Source organism: Psittacula echo (assembly GCF_963264785.1).
Source record: "Psittacula echo genome assembly, chromosome: 7".
NCBI classification, from domain to species: Eukaryota; Metazoa; Chordata; class Aves; order Psittaciformes; family Psittacidae; genus Psittacula; species Psittacula echo.
Window position 1 is genome coordinate 46,050,973 of NC_137740.1, and position 21,115 is coordinate 46,072,087.

The 21,115-nt window shown below is 39.9% G+C and overlaps 1 protein-coding gene across 1 annotated transcript in view; it reads right to left on the reverse strand.

Annotated features, from left to right (window-relative positions):
* The window catches only part of NYAP2 (neuronal tyrosine-phosphorylated phosphoinositide-3-kinase adaptor 2), a gene marked incomplete at its 3' end in the record, with an annotated part of 135,661 nt that extends 124,072 nt beyond the window's left edge, over window positions 1-11,589 (reverse strand). Inside the window, exon 1 of the mRNA XM_080623395.1 lies at window positions 11,378-11,589. Coding sequence (XP_080479521.1) covers window positions 11,378-11,583 — 206 coding nt within the window. The 5' untranslated portion in view covers window positions 11,584-11,589. The remainder of the gene's footprint in view (window positions 1-11,377) is intronic.
* Window positions 11,590-21,115: the final 9,526 nt, after the last annotated feature.

The following is a 21,115-nucleotide window of genomic DNA, read 5'->3' on the forward strand; positions in this document are numbered from 1 at the left end:
TGTAAAGCTGAAATATTCTAAATTATCTCTCAAATGGTATTTGTGATATGCCGACTAAATTTTTTTAATCTCAAAACAATAGCCACACAACACAAACATGATCAGTTCAGCCTTTGAAAGCAGCTGCATACTTGGCATATGTTTCAGCACATGAATTTCAGTAATCTTTTCCATTTAAATACACACAAAATCGTATTTCTGCTTCAGCTCTCTAAACACAGGTATAACTGGCAGAAAGAGGACAACTGTTTCAGTGAAATAACAAAACCCATATCAAACCAACTCTAAAATTCCTTAATTGCTTTTTTTAACGTGCTAATCCACAGGCTGATAGTCAACATGTGAAATTCCTGTGAAAGATGTCCTTGACACTGAGGTAGAAAACCCACCATCAGAGTTCTAACGTCTGGTACCAAAATGAAGTGGCGTGCTAATTTAACAAGCTGATGAAAACCTGCATCATATGGGTTGTCATTCCTAACTCAGTGATGGAATATGGCTGGACCTACTTGCAACCCAAAGCCAGGTTTATGGAGATGATTCTGTTTCTGTAAAGACAGCCATAGGACCGTTTTACCTGGCTGAGGTCAGTTCCAGCAAGGCACCAACGCTCCTGTGCTTTCAGGAACCTCCCCGTGGTGCTAGGATCTAACATTAAATGCCTAAAGACCTTTAGCATACCTTGACCTTTAGCATTTACTACACATTCAGGTGATTTTCACGTGTGCTACCGCTGTAAGTGAAAAGACATCCAAGCCCTGAAATAATTTCAGATACTGTTGAACAAGCAACCTTTGAGCAAAAATTTACCAGGCTCCTAACCATGCAAAGTGAGCACGCGAGCCTCTGAGCAGTTACCTAAATGCAGGCAGTTTCATTCAATTCAACACACCTGGAACTTTTATTAAAAGTTAGATCTTTGTCTCCATGAGTTTCGCACAAGTGCTTGAAAAGGGGTAACCTGCACTGAAAAGACAATTGATTCTCTCAGTGCTTCCTTTCAGCAAGAAAACCAAATAAAAATGAAATTTGAGCTAAAGCGAAATGGATTTCCCTACCACTACTCCCACTTCCAAACTCTTTAATCACTTACAAGGCACTGGTATTAAAACCTATGGCACCATTCATGCCTGTAATTACTACCAACTCCGGGCATCTGGAAGTGTGGAGCTCTCCCAGCACGTAAAGAACAAGAGGTTGCTTTTGTTCTTTCCCTTTATTAGAATATACTGTGCTGGGGCTTCATGGGTTAATTTTAGATCCTTCTCTTTTTTAACCTTATGCTTCTTATTCCACTTAAATTCTTCATGTCCCCATACACGTTTCACTTCTACTGTGTATCATAGGTTTTTCTCCAATAGCAATAAAAGGGAAAAATCTCCATTGCAAATCTCTTGCTGATTTAAAGGAATCAGAATACTAAAACACAAAGTGATGCTCCATGATTTCCTCTCCATTAGAGAGTGCATTTAATGTTGATTGTTATTATTTTTAATCGGATGCCCATAAAATTGAAGACCTGCATTGCTACTGATCCAATCAAGATGTTTCTCCCATAACAAAATTGCATAATGGATTATATGGATTTTTTAGTGAAACTGCCTTGAATCTCTCTCCTTATAGAAGATGAATATCAAAATCAAACCACGAAAATCTTGGCTGCAGCTTCAAGATGCAAATAACCGATTTTGTTGTGCTACTTGGTTTTATTTATGACAAAATTGCTGACATCTCTCTCAAGTTCATCTCATTACCAAAAATTAGAAAAATGAGGTCACTACTCAAGAGCTCCTACTAATGTGATTTTGGTGTTAGCAGACTAATTTTTTAATTAGCCTTTCTTTGTTTACTCATTCAGATTTGCACGATATGGAGGGCTGCAGTACTGCCTCATGTCAGAGTTACAAGGCTGAGCATAAGATAAATAACTTCTCATGTGCCTCAATACCTCTCTTTCAGCCCTGAGCTTTCTGCAGACAGCAGGCATTTGCTTCTCCATAGCTGCATGCAGAGAAGAAAAACAAACTTTATGTTTAATTATGGGAGATTATTCTCTAGATGGGCTACATTTTTAAACAATCTCTTTTGCAATACTAAAGGACTCAGCAGTTTCCTTTTGTCTTTAAAGATTCAATTAAAAATATGTTTCAGAAATTAAATTACAGCATGAAATTAGCTAAGGGTATGAAATACTGCATTTGCCCTGGCATTCAGGGAAAGGCTGTACAAAGCAATTCACTTAATGGCTCCTAACATGTGGTCTCAACTAATAACTAAAGTGCCCTCAGCTAGCAGAGGATCTACTGGTGAGATACGCCCTATATAATCCACCAAAAGGAGAAATAGATTAAACTCCAATAAATCTTATTAATTTATGGTAAACCCTACAGTTACTCTCATTTTTGATCTTTTAAAATGTTACAGTTTTGTCAAGTAACATGCTTGTTGGCAGGGATTTAGCTGGCTGTGGCCTTCTCAATCTTGACACGTTCCAGAAGCATCCGCCAGAGTCTATTGGAAGCGTTTGTTTCTCTCTAGCTTTCAGAGAGTACTGCTGGATGTAATTCATCTCAACCAGTGGGGATACACTTCAGCTTACTCTTTGCCATACTAATATAGGGAAGGAAATGAGCAGTCCCCTAACTCTTCAGCTGTCCCTTTAATCACCTGTTGGGTACAATTTCAACTCACACTGTGAGCTGCCTTTGTGCTGTGTGCGCGCACTGGGTTAGTGTTTCGCAGGAATCTAATTTCCATTTAGGGTCCTTGGGTACTGTGCAATAAAAAATAAAATAAAAAGCAATTCCACTAATGACTGCTTTCTGTGGGACCAAACCAGCTCCCTTTGCTCATTCACAGACTCCCATCAGCTCCTATGGGGAGCTGCAGCATCGACACTGCCAACCCCCAGCAGTGCAGTGCTCCCTGGGGCCTGAGCTGTGTCACCCCCACACCAGCTCCAACACAGTAGATGGCTGCTGGCTCTGTGTTGTTGATGACGGCCCCTTTGCAGAGAACACACACCACACGGTGGGGGCTTTTTTGTTTGTTTTGTTGGGAGGTTGTTTGGTTTTATATATATATTTTTTTAAACTGACTTCACTTAGGATTACAAATCAAATTAGAGTGGAAAGCCAGGAGCAAAAATAAAAGGAATCTCAAATTAACTATAAAACCTACAGCTAGTAACGTCTCTGCAATCCATTTCTTTTCTAATCTCTCCTTACTCCCCGTCTTAATCCAATCGCATAAAAATCTAATCAGTGCACATGCACATTCCTGTTTCCATGCAAATTTTAGCCACTGATGTAGCGTAACTCGGCAACAAGATGCCCATCACCAGATGCTTCTGCTGCAGAGGTGGTCTGTACTGAAGCTCTCTGATTTCAGGGATATAGCCAGGAGCAGACTCTCTTCTTTAAGAAAATAAACATCCCAATTAAATAATCAAGCACCATACTATATTTATGCTTTCCTGTGGAGGAAAATAAATCAAAAAAGAGGAGCATGCGCAGCCTGCCAGAAAGATGCTGAGAAGGAGAACATGCAAAGGGAACAAATGCCTGCCAGCTGGGTGGGGCATAAAGTAATCTTTACTATTATTAAAATCAGCCAAAGCAGATATGATTTATGCCCCCAGAAAAATCAACGCACCGAGCTGTTTCGCTCAAAGAACACATTTGTTTTTCTTCAGCTTTATGAACAGGTATTGTTAAACAATGGGTTTTCCTGAAGGCTCAGAAAGATTCACTCGTACTATTCTAACGCCAGCACAGGCCTTTAGCTCTGCTGGCTTCTCAGACTGGTGCTGCTTGTTCCCAGTGTTTATTACTTGAGCAGAATTTCCAAAGTGCAAGTGGCAGAACATGCATGTGTGCACATATAGGAGTGTGACTAGCTGCAATTTTGCTACTTGTGGGCGATGAGACCACTTTCAGCATGCCTTCTGTACAGGTATCTGTCCTTCAGGTTGTAACATGAATTCTTCATTCAGGTCACAGGCAGTTACCACATTTGTCAGGTGCCAGTGAACTTCAGCATGGAGTGCTTTTTGGTTACTGGAAGCCTTGAACCAGAACAGATCAGTTTTGCCAGCAGTCCTGGGCTAGACCTTACATTAACATTACATGGCATATTAATTGTGCTGTTTTAATGAATGTATTTCTCCATTAATGAAGTCCATCCTAGATGAGTTATAAATACTCAATCTGGGCATGCTTGAAAAAACAGTCTTCCTTTTTTTTACACAGTCCTTTTTTAATTTTTATTCAGTCCTCACAATAACAGTTTATTTATTTCTGCTCTCCTCTATGCAATCTCATAATATACTTTCCAAACAAATACAAACCTTTAACTAGAGATAGCAGCACCACCAGAACCCTAGAGGGTTGTGCAAAATATCTACTTCCCCACAGCAATATATGCATCTCTGTCTTCACAAGAGGGGCTTTCTGGTTACAATCCCACATTCTATAGTTAAAGAGTAATAAAGATATAGTGAGAAAAAAAAATAGAAAAAATATAGAAATACAAGTAGAATCACAGAATGGTTTGGGCTGGAAGGGACCTTAAAGATCATCCAGTTCCAACTCCTCTGCCACAGGCAGGGACACCTTCCACTAGACCAGGTTGCTCAAGGCCTCATCCAACCTGACCTTGAACACTTCTAGGGTGATGGGACATCCAAAAATTCTCTGGACAACCCATTCCAGTGTCTCACCACCCACATATTGAAGAATGATATGATTTTCCTAATGTTTAATCTAAATCTCCCCTCTGGGAACGAATGATTAAAAGTCGGATGTCAAGATCCATACACCCCCTAGCATCTTTCAGCAATGGTATGCCACGGACTGTCTCCCAGTGGCACAACAGACCTCCTCTGGAATGGACTCAGTCTGCCGAGGAGGCACCAGCCTGTAGGAATGGAATTGACACAAGGCCAGTTCCATTTACATAGGTGGCCACACAGCCTGTGAATACCAATAGCATGGAGCCACTCACATTGGATTTTAACAAGTAGAAGAAAATGGGTCTGTAACCCCTTCAGAAGTCCTCCAGCCTCTCTGTGATCCCACACCTCTGATTATGCTTTTAAATATGGCAAATGAATCCTGAGAAAAAATGCACCCACTTTCATAGTGGGCTAGTATACATCTGAGAAATATGTGGAATGATGAAAAGGAAGGGATCATATAATTTCCCCCCCAAAAAAGTAGAAATTGTAGTCAGGAGCCTTAAGAACCTGGAAAACTTACTGAAAATAACATCAAGATTTAGATGCCAGAATAACAAACTGATAATGATTTCTGCTTTATTTCTTTGGATTCCAGGATTACCAAGCAGGCTATCAACCTCTATGGTTAAATTTTAAATGACATTTGTTGCATGACTGTCCAGAAATAAAACTTCTCAGAATAACAGCAACAGCAATATAATATAGTTTGCATTGTGTCTGTTGTTTACTTTGTGTGGCAATAATACAGGCGGCCATATGGATATGAGCATTTGGAAGGGAGGATTTGTTGGCTAGATCATCACATCTGTTTACTTATAAATGCAACAAAAATACATTTGGAGGTCATTGACTGCACAACCATTTTACTCACTCTTGATGAAAAAAAGCCATCAACGCTACTCTTTCTACATCAACACAACTTTAGAAGAGACCCTATGATATTTTCATGAGAAAAAGGTTTTGAAATCATACTAAGATTAGTCTCTATCATACCTCACCAGCCACTTCTACTAAAAAGACTGTATCACAGCACTAATTTTACCTAGGATGAAATGGGTATGCAACACGTCCAGGAGAAAGATAAAGAAAACAACCAGTGTCACAGTTAAACTTCCTTGTAACAAATACCCTTTGATTAAAGGAGCACATACCACTGACCTCATATCCAAAAATCACATTCACTGAGTGAACTCAGATTTGACAAAAAGCAAAAAAACAAAATCACAAAAACACCCCAACAAAAAGCCCAGAGTGACACACTGAGCCAGTAACAATAGGTTCACAAGCTTGTATCTTGTAACATCTCAATACTGTGCTTGCAGGTATTTCAACTGAGCCCCTTGCCATGATCCAAAATACTTATTGCACTTCCTTCACCTTTTTCTTGAGGTCTGGCTGTAAGCATATTATAATCTCGCAAGCACAAATATTCCTGCAAATTTAGAAATCTGTAGTTCACTACGCAAAATCTCAACTACAGACAAATGTTCAGAAAAAGAAGAAACAGTACTTGAAACATTCTTTCACCTATTTTTCTGATCTAGAGACATTATTATAAACAGTAAGTTCATAATGAAATTATTCTACTTAGGTTATTTTTTATTCTGGCTGAAATCTCTTGGTAGAAACTCCTCAGCATGTCCACATACTCTAACATTAGACACATTTTCTCAGCTAAACAGAGATTTTAGCAGTGAACAATCCCCTGCCTAGAAATCTTTTTCTATTTGCTTGCTGTCACCCAAACTTGATAACACTTAACTGTTAGCTGATGGACATACAACTTTTGTCTTGTTCATGAAGGAACCTAAGGACAGGAATTACAGAAAACTACAGACAGATAAAATCTGATTTAGATTACCTTCACAACCTTAAAAATTAAATAAATAAACAAAAGGGAAAGAGAAAAATAGGATCTTACATTTGCCGATGGGTTAGTCTTCAATATTTGATTTGCCAAAGAAAAGAGAGGTTAGGATGACAGCTGTTCATTACAATTCCTTCTTTATTACAAGAGCTTAACTCTCCCACTGGCTGGCTGGCCCATTTCTGCTAGCTTTAGCTCAGGAGAATGCTCCTAAAAGCTCCTCCTCTTGACAGCATCTGTCTGGATACTTCCTTCAACAAGTAGAAACAAGGCTTTCCACAGAGCCATTTAGGTACTGGGAATGAGCTACAAGTAAGGGAAATCATTAGAACTAGAAATAAATATTTTGATGGCCAAGTCCACGATCTGGCAGAAAAAAAAATTCATGCCCACTAACACCATTGACTTTACACCAGAGCAGTCACATCTTCATAGAGTTACAAATCAAAATGACAACTTCCCTGACAGAAACAGCAGCTTGAATGACATCCAAAGACTAGAAGCCAGAACTCTGAAAGCATACACCTCTTAACCAAAGTGTACAATCCCAGCCACTCCCTATTAATGCAACATCTCAGCCTTCAGAGGAGGTGTAGGGTTCATTAGTTGTTTCTTACCAAGATTTTGTATTTATACAATTAAAAAAAGCACTGGTGAAGTATCCACACAAGACTGTGTGTAACAGATAAAAAGTATCTAAATATATACATTTCAATTAAGGATGAGTCAGAAAGCAACTGCTCATTCTAACAGCTGCCTGACATAAACTCAAAATACTCACCTTTTCCTTGGCACCTGTAACAGCTGAGGCAAATCTACCTTCTGTTCCCAGAAACGCTGCCTACAGCAGACACTGTATCATAGCAAATGTACATCTCACAGTACTGCAACTCTATTGCCAGTGAAAATGATACTGCTTCATAACTGCATTTGCAATTTATAAGCTCTGTGGGCAATATGCCAGTATGTTCTCTTGGTCTGGACACAGCCCCCTAAACAGACAATGATCAAGTAGTGAGACCAGACAAATAAAAGATGGAAGTAAAAAGGTCTAAAAATTAGGTCCAAAATATATATACTAACATACTTTTTGTGGCTTACTCTCAGCTACTGATCAGCACATTAACCTTATTTTCTCTGCATGATCGCTAAGTACCACACTAAAATTAGGTCAGAAATTCAGATCAGATCAGCTGACTCAGCCCAGCAAGATCAGACAAAGACTAGTTGCCTTTTTTCCTCCCCTCAATCCAATATGATGTGTTTATCCCCTGCAATGCACAATAGATCCATACATTTTTTCCCCACAATTAACCTATCAGAACCACACATGATGAGGCAGCAATCACATGAAAGGTACATCAGTGCTGCTGAAGGAACACACGCAACTTATCCTTAGGAAGGCAAAATGTACAATCAAACAGCTTTTCTTTTTAGGTCATTTGTCAGATCTTGTTTCCAAACTGCTCAGACTAATGCATTTCAATGAACTTTCAAGTCATTCAGCATGGTTATGAGATGATTTAGGTAAATAACAGCTGCTTCCAAATAGTGTTGTGTGTGAATACCATCACTTTATTAGATAATAAATTACTCATTATTATGTTGTTAATATACATGATCAGCCTTTTTATAAAAGAGACCATCTGAACACTGAAATTGAATAGCTTCTTGAAAAATTAAATAAACAGACTATTAGGTAATTTTCGGTAGGTGCCAAAGACTTATAGCTGTCTTATTTTGATTCCCATAAGCAAAAGGAGAGTGTTTGCTGAAACCCCCTATCCTGCTCAAAATCTACCTGCAGTTAATCACAGGGGATGACTCCCTTGTTGCTAAGGAGATTGTTTTCAGCTGTCAGTATTCTCCAGACTGGTAGCACTGTTACTACTGCACATGTGCACCACTTGCTATCTAGGCCACGCTATCAGGAATCAGGCATCCTACAAATACCCACCAAAATAAGGTAAAGATGTAAGGAATATAGTACAGAACAAAGAAGGAATCAATAATCCTACTTTACCTTTCCTGACTGCTATGTTTCAATAGACACCATGGTATTGGATGAATCTCTGGAGGTTACTACAGGGAGCAGACACAACTGCCATTAGCCTAAGTGACTTCAGACATCATGGTTCCTTTAGTTGAATCAATGCTCTCCCTTGGTCTGCCACTGCTTTTAGTTTCCCTTATGAAGTACGGATCACAAATAGCTCATTTTCCCTCTCCAAGTTTACACAGCAAACAGATGGAAAAAGAAACTTGAAGACAGCATTTTCCAGGATTTCCTAAGGTGGTTTTCCCACTTTGTTTTATCAAACAGATATGATTTACTTCCTCAATGTTACTGAGATAAAGCCAAGTGGGGAGAGAGTAGAGGGGACCACCATAAACACGGTTTCCCACAGCAGAGCACTATATTCAAGAAATGTTGATGCCTCCAATCCACACACATAGCATGCTGTTTCTCTGATAGACTCACTATATTGCTGGTAATCTTCCTTGTGTCTTCTGACTGAATGTGAGCACCAGAGTTCTGTTTTCAGTGATCTCAGTTTAGCATGAGCAAGAATTACACAGTTTGGCTCAGCCCTAAATCATCTGCATTTATTCAGAGCTTTTCATCAAATCATTTTACCAAGATCAATAAATAAAACCATACAAACCAACCACAAGGAAGGAAATACTGTTACTGCCATTCAGATTAGGTAGAGAAGCTTCAGGAACCAGATAGGCACACAACTTACTCTCTCATGCCCAAGAAACCTGTTCTGCCACTTACTGACCTTTATGGTCACACGTAGAAAAGTGCATGCAAACAAGTCAACCAGAGCACAGCCTAATTAGCTGTCAACTCTGAAGGCTGTATTCCAAATACATCTGTATACGTTGACAGTTTAACACAGCTTATCATCAAAGGAGGAAATTACCACAAGGACTGGGGAATGTAATTTTTCATCCAGTTGTAAATTAATGAAATAGTTAAGTTTCAATAAATACAAAGTATTTGCAAATATATTTTTTTTCCTCACTAAGAGCCACCAATGTAAGATGAGAAAGTACTCTTCATCTCACTACTTTAAAACAGCAATTTGTTGACTAGCACTTTTGTATGCTCTCACTTAACACATGACACAGATTCACATACTTGCTCTGCTTAATACAACTAGAACTTAACTTCCCTTTCTCTCATATTAAGAAATATTTTGAGGTAGGTCTCCCTACCTTTTTCTTCTTGGAAATGTTGCAGTTTATGTTGCTAATCAGTAATCAAAAGAAAGAGATGACCACTAAATAAAGATGGCAAGAATGAAACCTAATGTGTATCCAACACAAATAAAAAGGAAATCCCAAACCCTCTTGCATTAATCTACTGCAAGGAAAAACATTTTCTCTCATGAAGCTATGCATAGTATAGCTTCTGCTACAAGCAACCTATGCCTTTGACACTGCAATAGTTTGAATCCCCCTAAAGATCACCCAAAAGCTCAGCTGGCAAGAGAATAAATAGCCAGAAGGTACCACAATACACACTGCATTCTCACTAGTCACCTGCATTTCACATTATTCTTACACACACAGCCCAATTAGTGACAATCCAAAAAGATCTACTTCCTGCAACATAAAGCAGCCATAATTTTGTTTTATGTTGCTGCTTCTCCCTCCTGTGACAAACTATGTTCTGCTCTTTTTCCTTTTCACATTCCATCAAAATTACCAGAGTACAGAGCTGTTGCTGGAACATTTACAGCACAACATGTCTGTTATACCTGGATCTACAGCAGCCCGGACAAGGCATTAAATTTAATCCCTTAAACTGAAATACAGAAGATTCATGCTGGGGTCAAACAAATCAAAGGACCTCTTATCAGTTTGTGCTCAAGCCAGCCATGTATAAACATACAAAAGTTTAGCATTCAGGTGGAAGATTAACCTGTATTACACAATTTGTACCTCTCCTCAAGAAAATGAATTTTAACATATGCAAATGTGTGTAGAATAAATATTTATATCTATCCCATTCAACCTTCTTTTCTTCTCTGAGAGGCTGCAGAGATTTCATTGCTATCCATTGGCACAAGAAGCCAGGTCATGTGAGTGCTCTTCTCATTAACTGTCAATTAAAATCAATGGAATTGTTCAAGAAGAGCCATTATATATAGGGTTCTGCCCATCAGGGGCTTGATCCATTTTCCTTTAAATGATTGCAGTATTTTTACTGACTGCAGAGCAGGCAGAATGGCGAGGAAAGCATAAATAACAGATATTTATTTGTTTGTTTTTTAAACATCAGACAGCAATTTGAAAAATTATTAAATTCGAAGCATCAACTCAAGGAGAGTCTATTTTGACTTATGAGGCTGTTCCTGCCTTGCAAGAGCTCATCTTGGCATACAGTACACAACTGTCCAGCTGAAAGCTTCTAGAAGCGCCAAGTGGATGAGGACCTGTTTTCCACTAGATTTACATATCCTGTTCCAAACACCAGAACTTTTTGTTTGTTTGAACCACAGCTCCTGAGGATGTCATACATGCTCTAACTGAATATATTTGGATGGGAACACTCCCTTCCACTAAGGAAGGCAGAACCATTCAGTATCATGTAAAGCACGCACAATTAGTAGCCTAACATGAGCCAACGCTCTGTGCTGCTTTTACCAGCAAGCTGATTTGAAATCAACAGGTTTACACATATTTACCATATCTGAGAGCAAGCCCTTCACCGTGCATTCACTCTGCCAGACCACTCATCTTTTTATCAAAATATTTACCGTTTTATTGCTTCTTCTTGTTTTCGGCGTTTTTCACTCTTTTCTTTCAAGTAAGCCAGGTTTGTTTCATTCCTCATGCGATCATTCTCTCGAGCAATGTCTGATGCATTCTGTATAACCAAGCCATCATAGGCCTTCATCCCCATATCTTCAATATACTGGAGAAAAGCTCCCAAAGTGACCTCCTCCTGATTAGAACTCATCATCTTGCAGGAGATAATGAACAAAGGAATGCAACGTTTCCTGCAGGTTGAAAAACACAGAATACCTTAATCAGTAGGAAAATAGCTTATGGTTTATGACGGTGAAATTGTGTCAATTGCAATTAACATCTCTGTAAGAGACAATTTTTTAGACTTTCTCCTGGCTAAAGATAATAAGCAAAGCAATTCAGAACACAGAACAACATTACTTGAGGCAAAAGAGATAAGACCCGAAAGTCCCTTTTTGCAAGTGATGCAGATCCATCCATATACATCGCTCAAATTCCAAACAAAAAGGTTTTCTCTCACCCTTTGCCTTTTCTTAATACCCTTCAGTTACAACAACACCAGTCTCCCTGGATCTCAGTTTGAAATGGACTAAAAAGGCTTACATCCCAGGATAGCAAGTCCTTTTTGCAGTTTAGATAAAGCTGCACCAGAGCACATCACTAGACAAAACCCCTATTATCCAGGATGTTCTAAAGTTCAGGTGGAAAATACTGTTCCATGGTTTGGAACAGAAAAGTGCAAAAATCTTTTCAGGTTCAAAATCCAGAAAGAAATATTGTGAAACAGTTCCCTGTGTTTCTTAGTAATATAGATAGGAACCCATATGTACTGGTCATCTGTTGCCCGACACAGTTGTTGAAGCTCAAAGAACAGATGAGAATTTCCAGCTAAGCTGGGATCTTCAGAACTCTAGCGGCCCTGAATTCTCCAGCCTTCTATATTTCTTCCACAGGTATGACAGATGCTTGGGCACAGACACACTTAGATCCCTTGGTCACTCCTGGCTCCATGGCAGGCAGCCTAAAAGCTCTCAGAAAGGCCCCAAAGGTTTTCCACTCAGCAGCAGACACCCTGAGAATTGAACTCTGGTGTCTAGACATGGGTAAATATGACAGGTGACCAAATGTGAGGTATAATTTCAAGAAACATAGCTAGCAAAATTCTGTACAACTGCACTGACTACTCATTAAACAAGTAAAATAGAACTTTAAGAAAACAGAATTGTACCATTTTCTTATTTTAAATACTGATTACTGTAAGGTCCTGAGACATACGATCCTAAGTGACATTATCCTCACACAGGCCTGTGAGCGGGGTCCTCATCTTACAAATGAAGAGTCAATGCAGAGCGTAACAGAGTGACCTGGCAGCTGAGCTCAACTCTCAAAGGTAGGTTTAGCTTCTTCACTACTAGAGCATCCTTCCTTTCCCTGAAGAAGGATGATGTGACTTCTTGGAATCTGCCCGAGAACCATGCCAGCACTGCAACTAGAAGTGATCTTACTGAATAGGCAATAAATATCCTGTCTGCACACAGATTTTAGGGCACAGTCCCTGTGTAATCAGAGAGAAAATTTTTTCCTCTATTTCCTAGTATACTGCCACATTTCTAATCTTTATTACACTGTTAGACAAGCAAAATTCTGATCAGGCCAGGCAATGATTAAAATAAAAAAATTAAAGTCTCTTATAGACTCTATCAATCCACCCTGGCCCTTCAGACACAGCCCTGAACATGAGAACAAAATGCTTTTACATCCATCCGCAAGGAGGAAAAGGAGATAAATATTTTTCCACCTTTTAAATTTTTCTTCCCCCTTGATTACCTGAACCAACAATGGCAGCAAGCAGGTGGTTTCAGGCAGTTAACACTTAGAAAGCACATCAATATTTTTTACCTTGCTCTCCATATCAAATTTATTTCTGTACAGTGGTAACCTGACTGTTAAAATAATGAAGATTCAGAGGATGCAAAAGGTCTGCTCCTATCACCTCTTCTACCTTCGAAGACATCCTTTTCTGTCAACTAAGCCTGAATATGAGTGTAAGGCTGATGACCAGGGTCACTAAATTGATCTAAAAAGTATTTTCAGGCACGGGTATAGGTATTTCCTAATAATCCCTGAAGGGCAAAACCAGTGAATGAGGTCTTAGAGCAGTCCAATGTGCGTGCATGCATGCAATTTCATACAGCTTTCATGATGGAAGTAGCTGAAACTCCACTGGTTTGCAATATGTATTGAGCCATTCTATATATTTACCATAAGTGGCACCATATCTGCAAAGGAGTGAATTGTGAAGCTGAAAATGAGCTAAAAAAAGTGAATTGTGAAGCTGAAAATGAGCTAAACAGGCACTATCAATGTTACTGATATTTCAGCAGACATAATTCCTAACTTCTCTGATTAAGAAAGGTTAAGTCCAGATACCATAATCCTTTCCTGGGAGTCTCTGTCTACAGCACGAAGCCTACCTGATTAAAACCAATGCTAATAGCATCGACAGCTCTAACTTCACTGTCTCCAAACTCTTCATACGGTATTTATATATGCTTTTTGATGTTAAAGTCTGGGACATTTCCCCAGTAGATGGCTATTTCACTATATTTTCAATTTTTGACTTCTAGTAAAGCCTAGTTTCTGCATGTTGAATTAAATTCAGATAAACCTGGACAACAGAGATACCCCACCCTAGCAACCTTCATGGCAGTTTTGCCATTATTTCTCCAAGGACCATATTTTACTTCTGAAATATAATATGAAATTTTATACTGAAGAAAACTTCAGCAGGGTTTCAATAAATGCAGTTCAGATTCATTTTTCCCCAAGACATAGAACTTGATCTGCTGCACACTCTCTTTGATGACAATACTTCATATTTTTTTCTCATTTTTTCCCTTTCTGAGGTCAAAAATAAGCTGACACTTACGGATATGCTGCATCTCCTTTCATTACGATAGTTATTTCTCATATGAGAGGATAAAGTCATTCTAATTGCAAAAAATTGAATAATAATTGAATAATAATAGCCTTTATTCTGCTGCATGCACTGACAAGATACTTTATATGCTGGTTTATCACTGATGTTTTCTCTTACTGAAGTCATGCAGAATGACAACAATTTACACAACATTCAGTAAATAGATCAAGATATATTCTTTGTCCTAACAGGGGTCCAATCCTGCAATAGAACTGAGCAACTGTAGCTACTTAGCTCCTGTGACGACTGATGCTCGTGACACCAAATTCAGTTTGGAGTACTCCCAGAGGGGGTTGAAGGACTGTCAGATATTTCAAAACCTTGAATCAGCATTTATGGCACTAACTTTGAAAAGCCTCTATACCAGTAGTAAGCATTTTCTAGTTAAAACCTCCTGTATTTCTTGCCTGCATAGTATTTTACAGCCTCATTGCATTTACTAATATTGTACAGTTGTGGATGCTACGCTTAAATAGGGAATAAAAATGCAAACACCTGGGTCAAAAAGCCTAATTACTGTAAACATTTTTCCAGTATTAGTATTCCTTGTACAGCACACTATGACCTATTTTATTTAAAGGTATTAACATCACTTCAGAGATACTATGTCACCTTACTAAATGCACTTTGTGATTGCAATAGGCCATAACCAATCCATGTGCTCCATTGAGCCGCATGCATTCCTTGCTGGCCACCCTCCTTGGAAAATGTGTGGACAGCACTGACCAACTTTTGATCAAAGGTTCTGCTGACTGGTAAAATCAGGCAGTGAGCAATTCCTAACCATCTGCCAGGGCAGATACAAGCACAAGCTTCTGTTTGAGCACATTTATATTTGATTTAAAATATGCAAATGCAATAAGTAATATAAAGTGTAGGTGAGGCACCACCATTTTGGGCCCCCTAACATGCACGCTGCCGCCAGGTATTTTGTTAGCTGGTAACAAGGCCATACAGAGTCACCAGTGTATTTGCAATCACATTGTTTTCAGTGCATTTTGTTCTCTGAAACCAAGCTGTCCTAGAAAACTGGAGCTGGGAGTTGCTCTGTTTGGGAAATTCTGACAACTCCTTTCTCTTTCCCTCCTCATCATGAAGGAACAGTAGGAGACAGCAGGGAGCAGGAAAAGCCCTGGATTTCAGCTACTGAAGCCAACACACTGAGAAATCACCAGAAACTGATGGGAGGAACTTTGTTGCAAGTGTTCACTGAATGCGAACGTTTTTGGAAATTCACCTGAGTACAAGGACACAAAGGAGTTCTCCAACATGTTCAGGTTGCTGTTTAAAGGTCAAACTCACACTGTGTTAAACCTCACAGAGAAGAGGAAAAAACACAACACAAAACAACCAATCCTGCTCACTGGCCCCCTCCAGGTACCCCCAGATCAGAGGGGCACTGGCAAAGGAGCACAGAACAGCTCGCACTGTTGTGGCCATGCAGTCAGCTGTCAGCAAGGGAGGAGTAAAGTAAGATTTTTCTTTTCTTCCCTGCCAATGCATCTGGTTTACTGGCAAGGACAAGCAGTCCCCTTACTGGTTTGCCTAGAAATATTTACGTAACTAAATACAAGATCTTTGTATCAATTCAGACACAATTTCTATGGGGAGTGATGCGCTGTGCTTCACAAGACTGTTGCACACCTTACTTCTAATTCAACTGTTTGCTCTGATGTCAAACATACAGCATTCTCGGTCAAACCCAAACCCACCTCCTTTTCATACGATCAGCGTGCAAAAATATTGAATTCAGAATATGAGGCGCAATCGACCCAGTATCACAGTATCAAAGCAGTGCTATACATTAATATTCAGACATGCAGTTCCCCCTCTTATTCACAAGAGGATCCCCAAAATATCAGTTGCTTTACAGCATGCTTGACAGCCATAAGCTGCAGCTGTGCTGCATTGAAAATTGGCAATGCTGACGTTAAACTGAAGGAGCTTTTTGAAGTAATGACAAAGGCACTGATTGCCTTCTTCCAAAGAGAGGGATATTATTTTTCCTTTTTAAATTTTAACATAGGAGAATGGAGCCTGGAAACACACAAGTGGGGTTGCCCAAAGTCTTGAGTCCAATTCCTAATTTATAAAGGTCTACACACCTCTCCAGTCCTGCCTATCTCCTTTCCAAATACTGCTTCCTCTCTTTGAGGCACATCTGCTTTCACATTACCTGTCAACTCCCTCCACTAAATTCAGTGGATTCTGCACAACCCTCGAGTTTGAGCTGTTGCATTTTAGTTGCTTGTAAGGCAATAACAGCAAAGTAGACAGATCAGCCATATCCAGTTTTCACAAACTGCTGCCCACAGCAGCACTAATAAGGATCTAATGGTACTGAGTGTACAAAGAATACTTTCACTGCAACCAAAAAAAAAAAAAAAAAAAAAAAAAAAATCAGTGATGGAAAAATATACTACAGACTACTTGTCAGAACTCTGTCTCTTATCATAACTGTGCTTTATACCAACTGAGCTTTGAAATACCAGAACAGTTGAGTGTGATGAGACAAATTTCTAGGACATGCTTTTTAGAGTTGCATTCCCTGCTCATTCTTAACAATGAGCTGGCATTACTGCATTCACACACAGTGATGCATTCAATTCTAATGTCAAAGAGGAAAGACCTTCTGAAATAGCCTGCAAGTTTCCTACTATATATCATTTGGCAACTTTTTATTCAGATATTTAAAGAAAATTAACCACTACACTCATCTGGAAGTACAAAATATACTTTGCATTTTGACTGGGATTACAGATTGTATACCTTGCCCTCATTATACTGAACAGCATGAGCTCTGGCACCTGGGTGAAATCACTGAAGCTAAGTAGTGCTAAGCCCTTTACTTAAAGAGGTTAAAAGTGGCTCCTTCAAGAAGGAGAATACTACTGCATGGGTTTAAAGAAATAGTTCATTTCTACAGATGTCTCACCCTTCGTAGGGGACAGTTATGCTCAATGTAGTTTTAAGAACTGCAAAAAAAATACCCTGAGCCTTAAATTTTGGCTCCCTTGCTAGTGCCTTCTGAAAAGGGAAAGGTCTTTGCTAACAATGACTCCTCTATGACTCCAGAATGTAAAGAGACATTGTTTACTTTGCAACACAGCAACACTTTTATCACTTCTATCCCCTGAGGAAAATAATGCTTCTTCCTAACTACACAATGCTGGACAAGAACAAATCTAGATTCTGAATGGCCAGCCCTAAAGTGCAATTATGACATTTTATCACCCCAATATTACACAGAAGACTTATGAACAAGAATAAAACCACACACAGACATATACAGACACATTCTGTATGCAAACAGGAGTGCATTTGAACTCGGAAGAAAGAACAAGCTTCTTGCTGATGTATTTTTCTTCCTCCTCCTTAAGAAAATGAAATGGAGATTTCACTACCACCAGCATCACATTAAGATGCTGTAAAATATTAATTGTGCAGTGTGTCTAAGTAACTAACATAGATGCTAGAAATTAGGGCAATTAATTCATCAGAAAATAGCAAAGAATGTTTTTAATTATTTAACCGTGCTTTTTACGAACAAAAAAATTCAGCTGCAAAATGTCTCTATTACACGCACAATCAACCTGTGAAGTACACAAAACCAGTCAAATGGACTTCAGCTTTTAGTTTAGCAATGGCTTGATTAATACCTCCTAAAAATACATGCAACTTCATCATTACCTATTCTGACTACTCATTATTTAATTTTGTAATTTTTTTCTCATTCTAATTAGCATGCTTATATAACGTATTAAAATATGTACGTACCAAAATTTAAGTCCACGGGGACTGCTAAGTGCAATAATCAAAGGTGACTTTTGCCTGTAAAAGCCCTTTCCTGTGGTTATCTCAGTGCAGTCGGAAGGGATATTTCAGCACCATAAGAAACAGATTTGCAGTTAGGCTCAGTTTTGTCTTCAGTTAAAGTGCATTAAATCTTGTTGGTAAAATTGCCCAGATCGTAGAATTCGACATCACTATAAGTCAGTGTGTTACATTATAGATCTTCTTAACATATGATTAAAATGGCATGGAAAGTTTGGCTTTTTAAAAAAATGCAGTGGCAAGAGAAGACAGGTGCTTGCTTCTTTAAATCCACATTCAGAGAAGAGAGGGTACAGATAATGGGAGGGTATAAACAACACCCTGCTTTGAGGTCCAGCAGAGGAGAAACGGGATGATTTTTACCCACTTTACAACATAGAAGATTACAGCACCATCATATGCACTAACACTGAGATTTCTAAGGTGCCTCATTTGAATATGTTCTGTGGAGACAAAAAGAAAGGAATATAAGGAATGGAAAGCATCCTATCCAAATGGCTTCTTGCAGCAGGAAAGACGCTCTCTCATTGCCACTTAGATACAGAAGGTCTGAGGCAGTCTAGCTCGTGGCATCGTCTCTCTCCCCCCCCCCTCCCCGTGACTACAGGCAGGCTTGCTCTCTCCAGCTGCCTTAGTCAGTTGACGCTGCTTTTGATTAATCAGGGATTCTCAAACAAAGAGCAAGCCTACCTTCGCGTGCCAGCAGGGCTGTGGGGCTCTTCTCCCGCCGCAACAGTCGGGCTGCCCCGGCCCCCCGCGCAGCCAGCATCCTAGCACCTCGGACAGCGGCCGCTCCCCCGCGCCAGGCCCATAGGGCGGGCGGGGCGGCGGCGGGGCCGCGCCGGGAGTCGGAGCGCGGCAGTGGCGTCGGTCCTCGGCTCCGGGGACTTGGGCGCTCGCAGAGCCGCCCAGCTAGAGCTAGGCAACAATCTCTCTTTTAGCTCCACTGCACTGAAGACTGATTAGCACGTAATCCAGTGGGGGGAGAAAAATAAATAAATCTGCATGAACAGCACTGTACATCACATTTAGTCTATAGGTAGGAAAGAATATGAAACAACGCCCTTCCCCCTCTTTCTCCCTTCCCCAAAAAGAAACTGTTCTTCCACGAAGAATGTGTAAGTTAATCTTTAGCCTATGTTATGGCTCAAGGAAATGAGCGGCCACTTAAAAGGAACATCTAAAGCTCTGTTTGATACCTCATGTTGATGTATCTTTTGCACTCACCCTCACTGAAAGCAGTGCAAAGCACACAATTACTGCTGACGCAGGGGAGCTGCTGCTTGGGGAAAGAGGGGAGGAGCTTCCTAACCTCATCAAAACAACCTCCCACCACCTGCTCCCAGTGCTCGGGAACAAAACTCTGCTACTTGGACAGAGCAGCATTTATGCTGGTTTACTTAGATCGATACCCACACCCTGGAAAGAAGCATTTGGCTGAAAAACATTCAGGGTGCAACTCTGCAGTCTTGTGCTGATCCAGATTTGTGAATGTAATGGTTTGGGAGAAAATATTCCTTTCTTTCTGAACTGGATCAATCTGCATTGTTGTTTGTCCTCACAGAACATGTGCAGTTTTGCTTTCTCTCCCCCAAACCTGCAGTCTGGACACAAAAAGCAAAAGCATTCGCTCCCTGTGCAGAAGCCAGTCAGCAGGGAGAGGTCCGAGTGTGCACAGAATGCGTTACCCCATTGTTCAGTGCCATTTCATTCTTCCTCTTAACTTACAGGTATATTATTCTCTTGCATAAAATACTGGTTTTGATGTTACAGTAAGAGTTGAATTTATTTCTAAAAGTAATAACAGAAATTAGAATAAAATGCTTCCAAAGTAATGCAAGTACACATGCAAAGCAGTGCTAGTGCAGAAACAAGACCTCACCTATATAATGCAGGAGAACTTCCTGCAGATTTATTACCCCTGACTGTAATATCCCAATTACCTTCCATTCAAGAGCACTCAGGATAGCCACCTAGACACACTGGAAACCATGGTGACCTCCAATGGTGACCAATACTAACATTGGAACCGTAGCCTGAAAAAAACCTGCTCCTAAAAGTCTCTCTCAAATTCACTAGTAACTCACTCACTTACTCTAGTAGTGCACATCCCAGCACACTTCTTGCAAGCCTGTGAAGGTTTGTGAAGGGCAGTTAATCTTGCACAGAACATCTCCAAGAGACCATTTCAAAAGGATGCTTTAAGAGCTACAAAGACAGCCCAGAGGCTAGCCCACAGCTCTGCTTCTGATTAACTTTCTTGAAGGATACCTTAAGAGCAGCTGTGACTGTGCAGTAATTGAGGAATTAGATTTTCATCAGCTGGAGATTCCTGTCACATAACACCCTCTTCTTTTCAATACTCTTCCAGAATTAAAGACCTTCCTTATCTCTGCCCCAAGCCATGCACCAGAACCAGACAAATTGCCAAGTCAGATTTCTTTCTGTGTTACTTTCAAAAGGTATCATTGTAAAGTCATTACAGAGTAACTCAAAGGACTACTAATTTTAAATCCATGAGTGTGAAATACTTGGCTATGTCTTCACCACATGGTTTATCCCCGTAATTGAGCTCACTCCAATGCAATCATCTTCCAGACTACTTATGTTATTGTACCTTTTGGCAGATTCCACATCTTACCATTCTTGCACCAATGTTCCTAGGGACCTATCCCTATCTCCATCAGCTCTGGAAAGAAATGTCCATTTTTTCTTCCAGTAGCACTGTGGGAAGGGCGTGTGGGAATATCAGAACCTCTACAAGGCTAGCAGTTCAATTCCTGGTTAAAGCACACACATCTCTCATCTGCCTCCACAGCAGATATCAGCAACCCAGGAAAAAGCACCTGCAGAATAAATCATGGGACTTTCTGCATGGATGGCAGAAGACCTGGATGAAAACTCAGAAAACCTGCGCTGTGGTTCTCCCCCC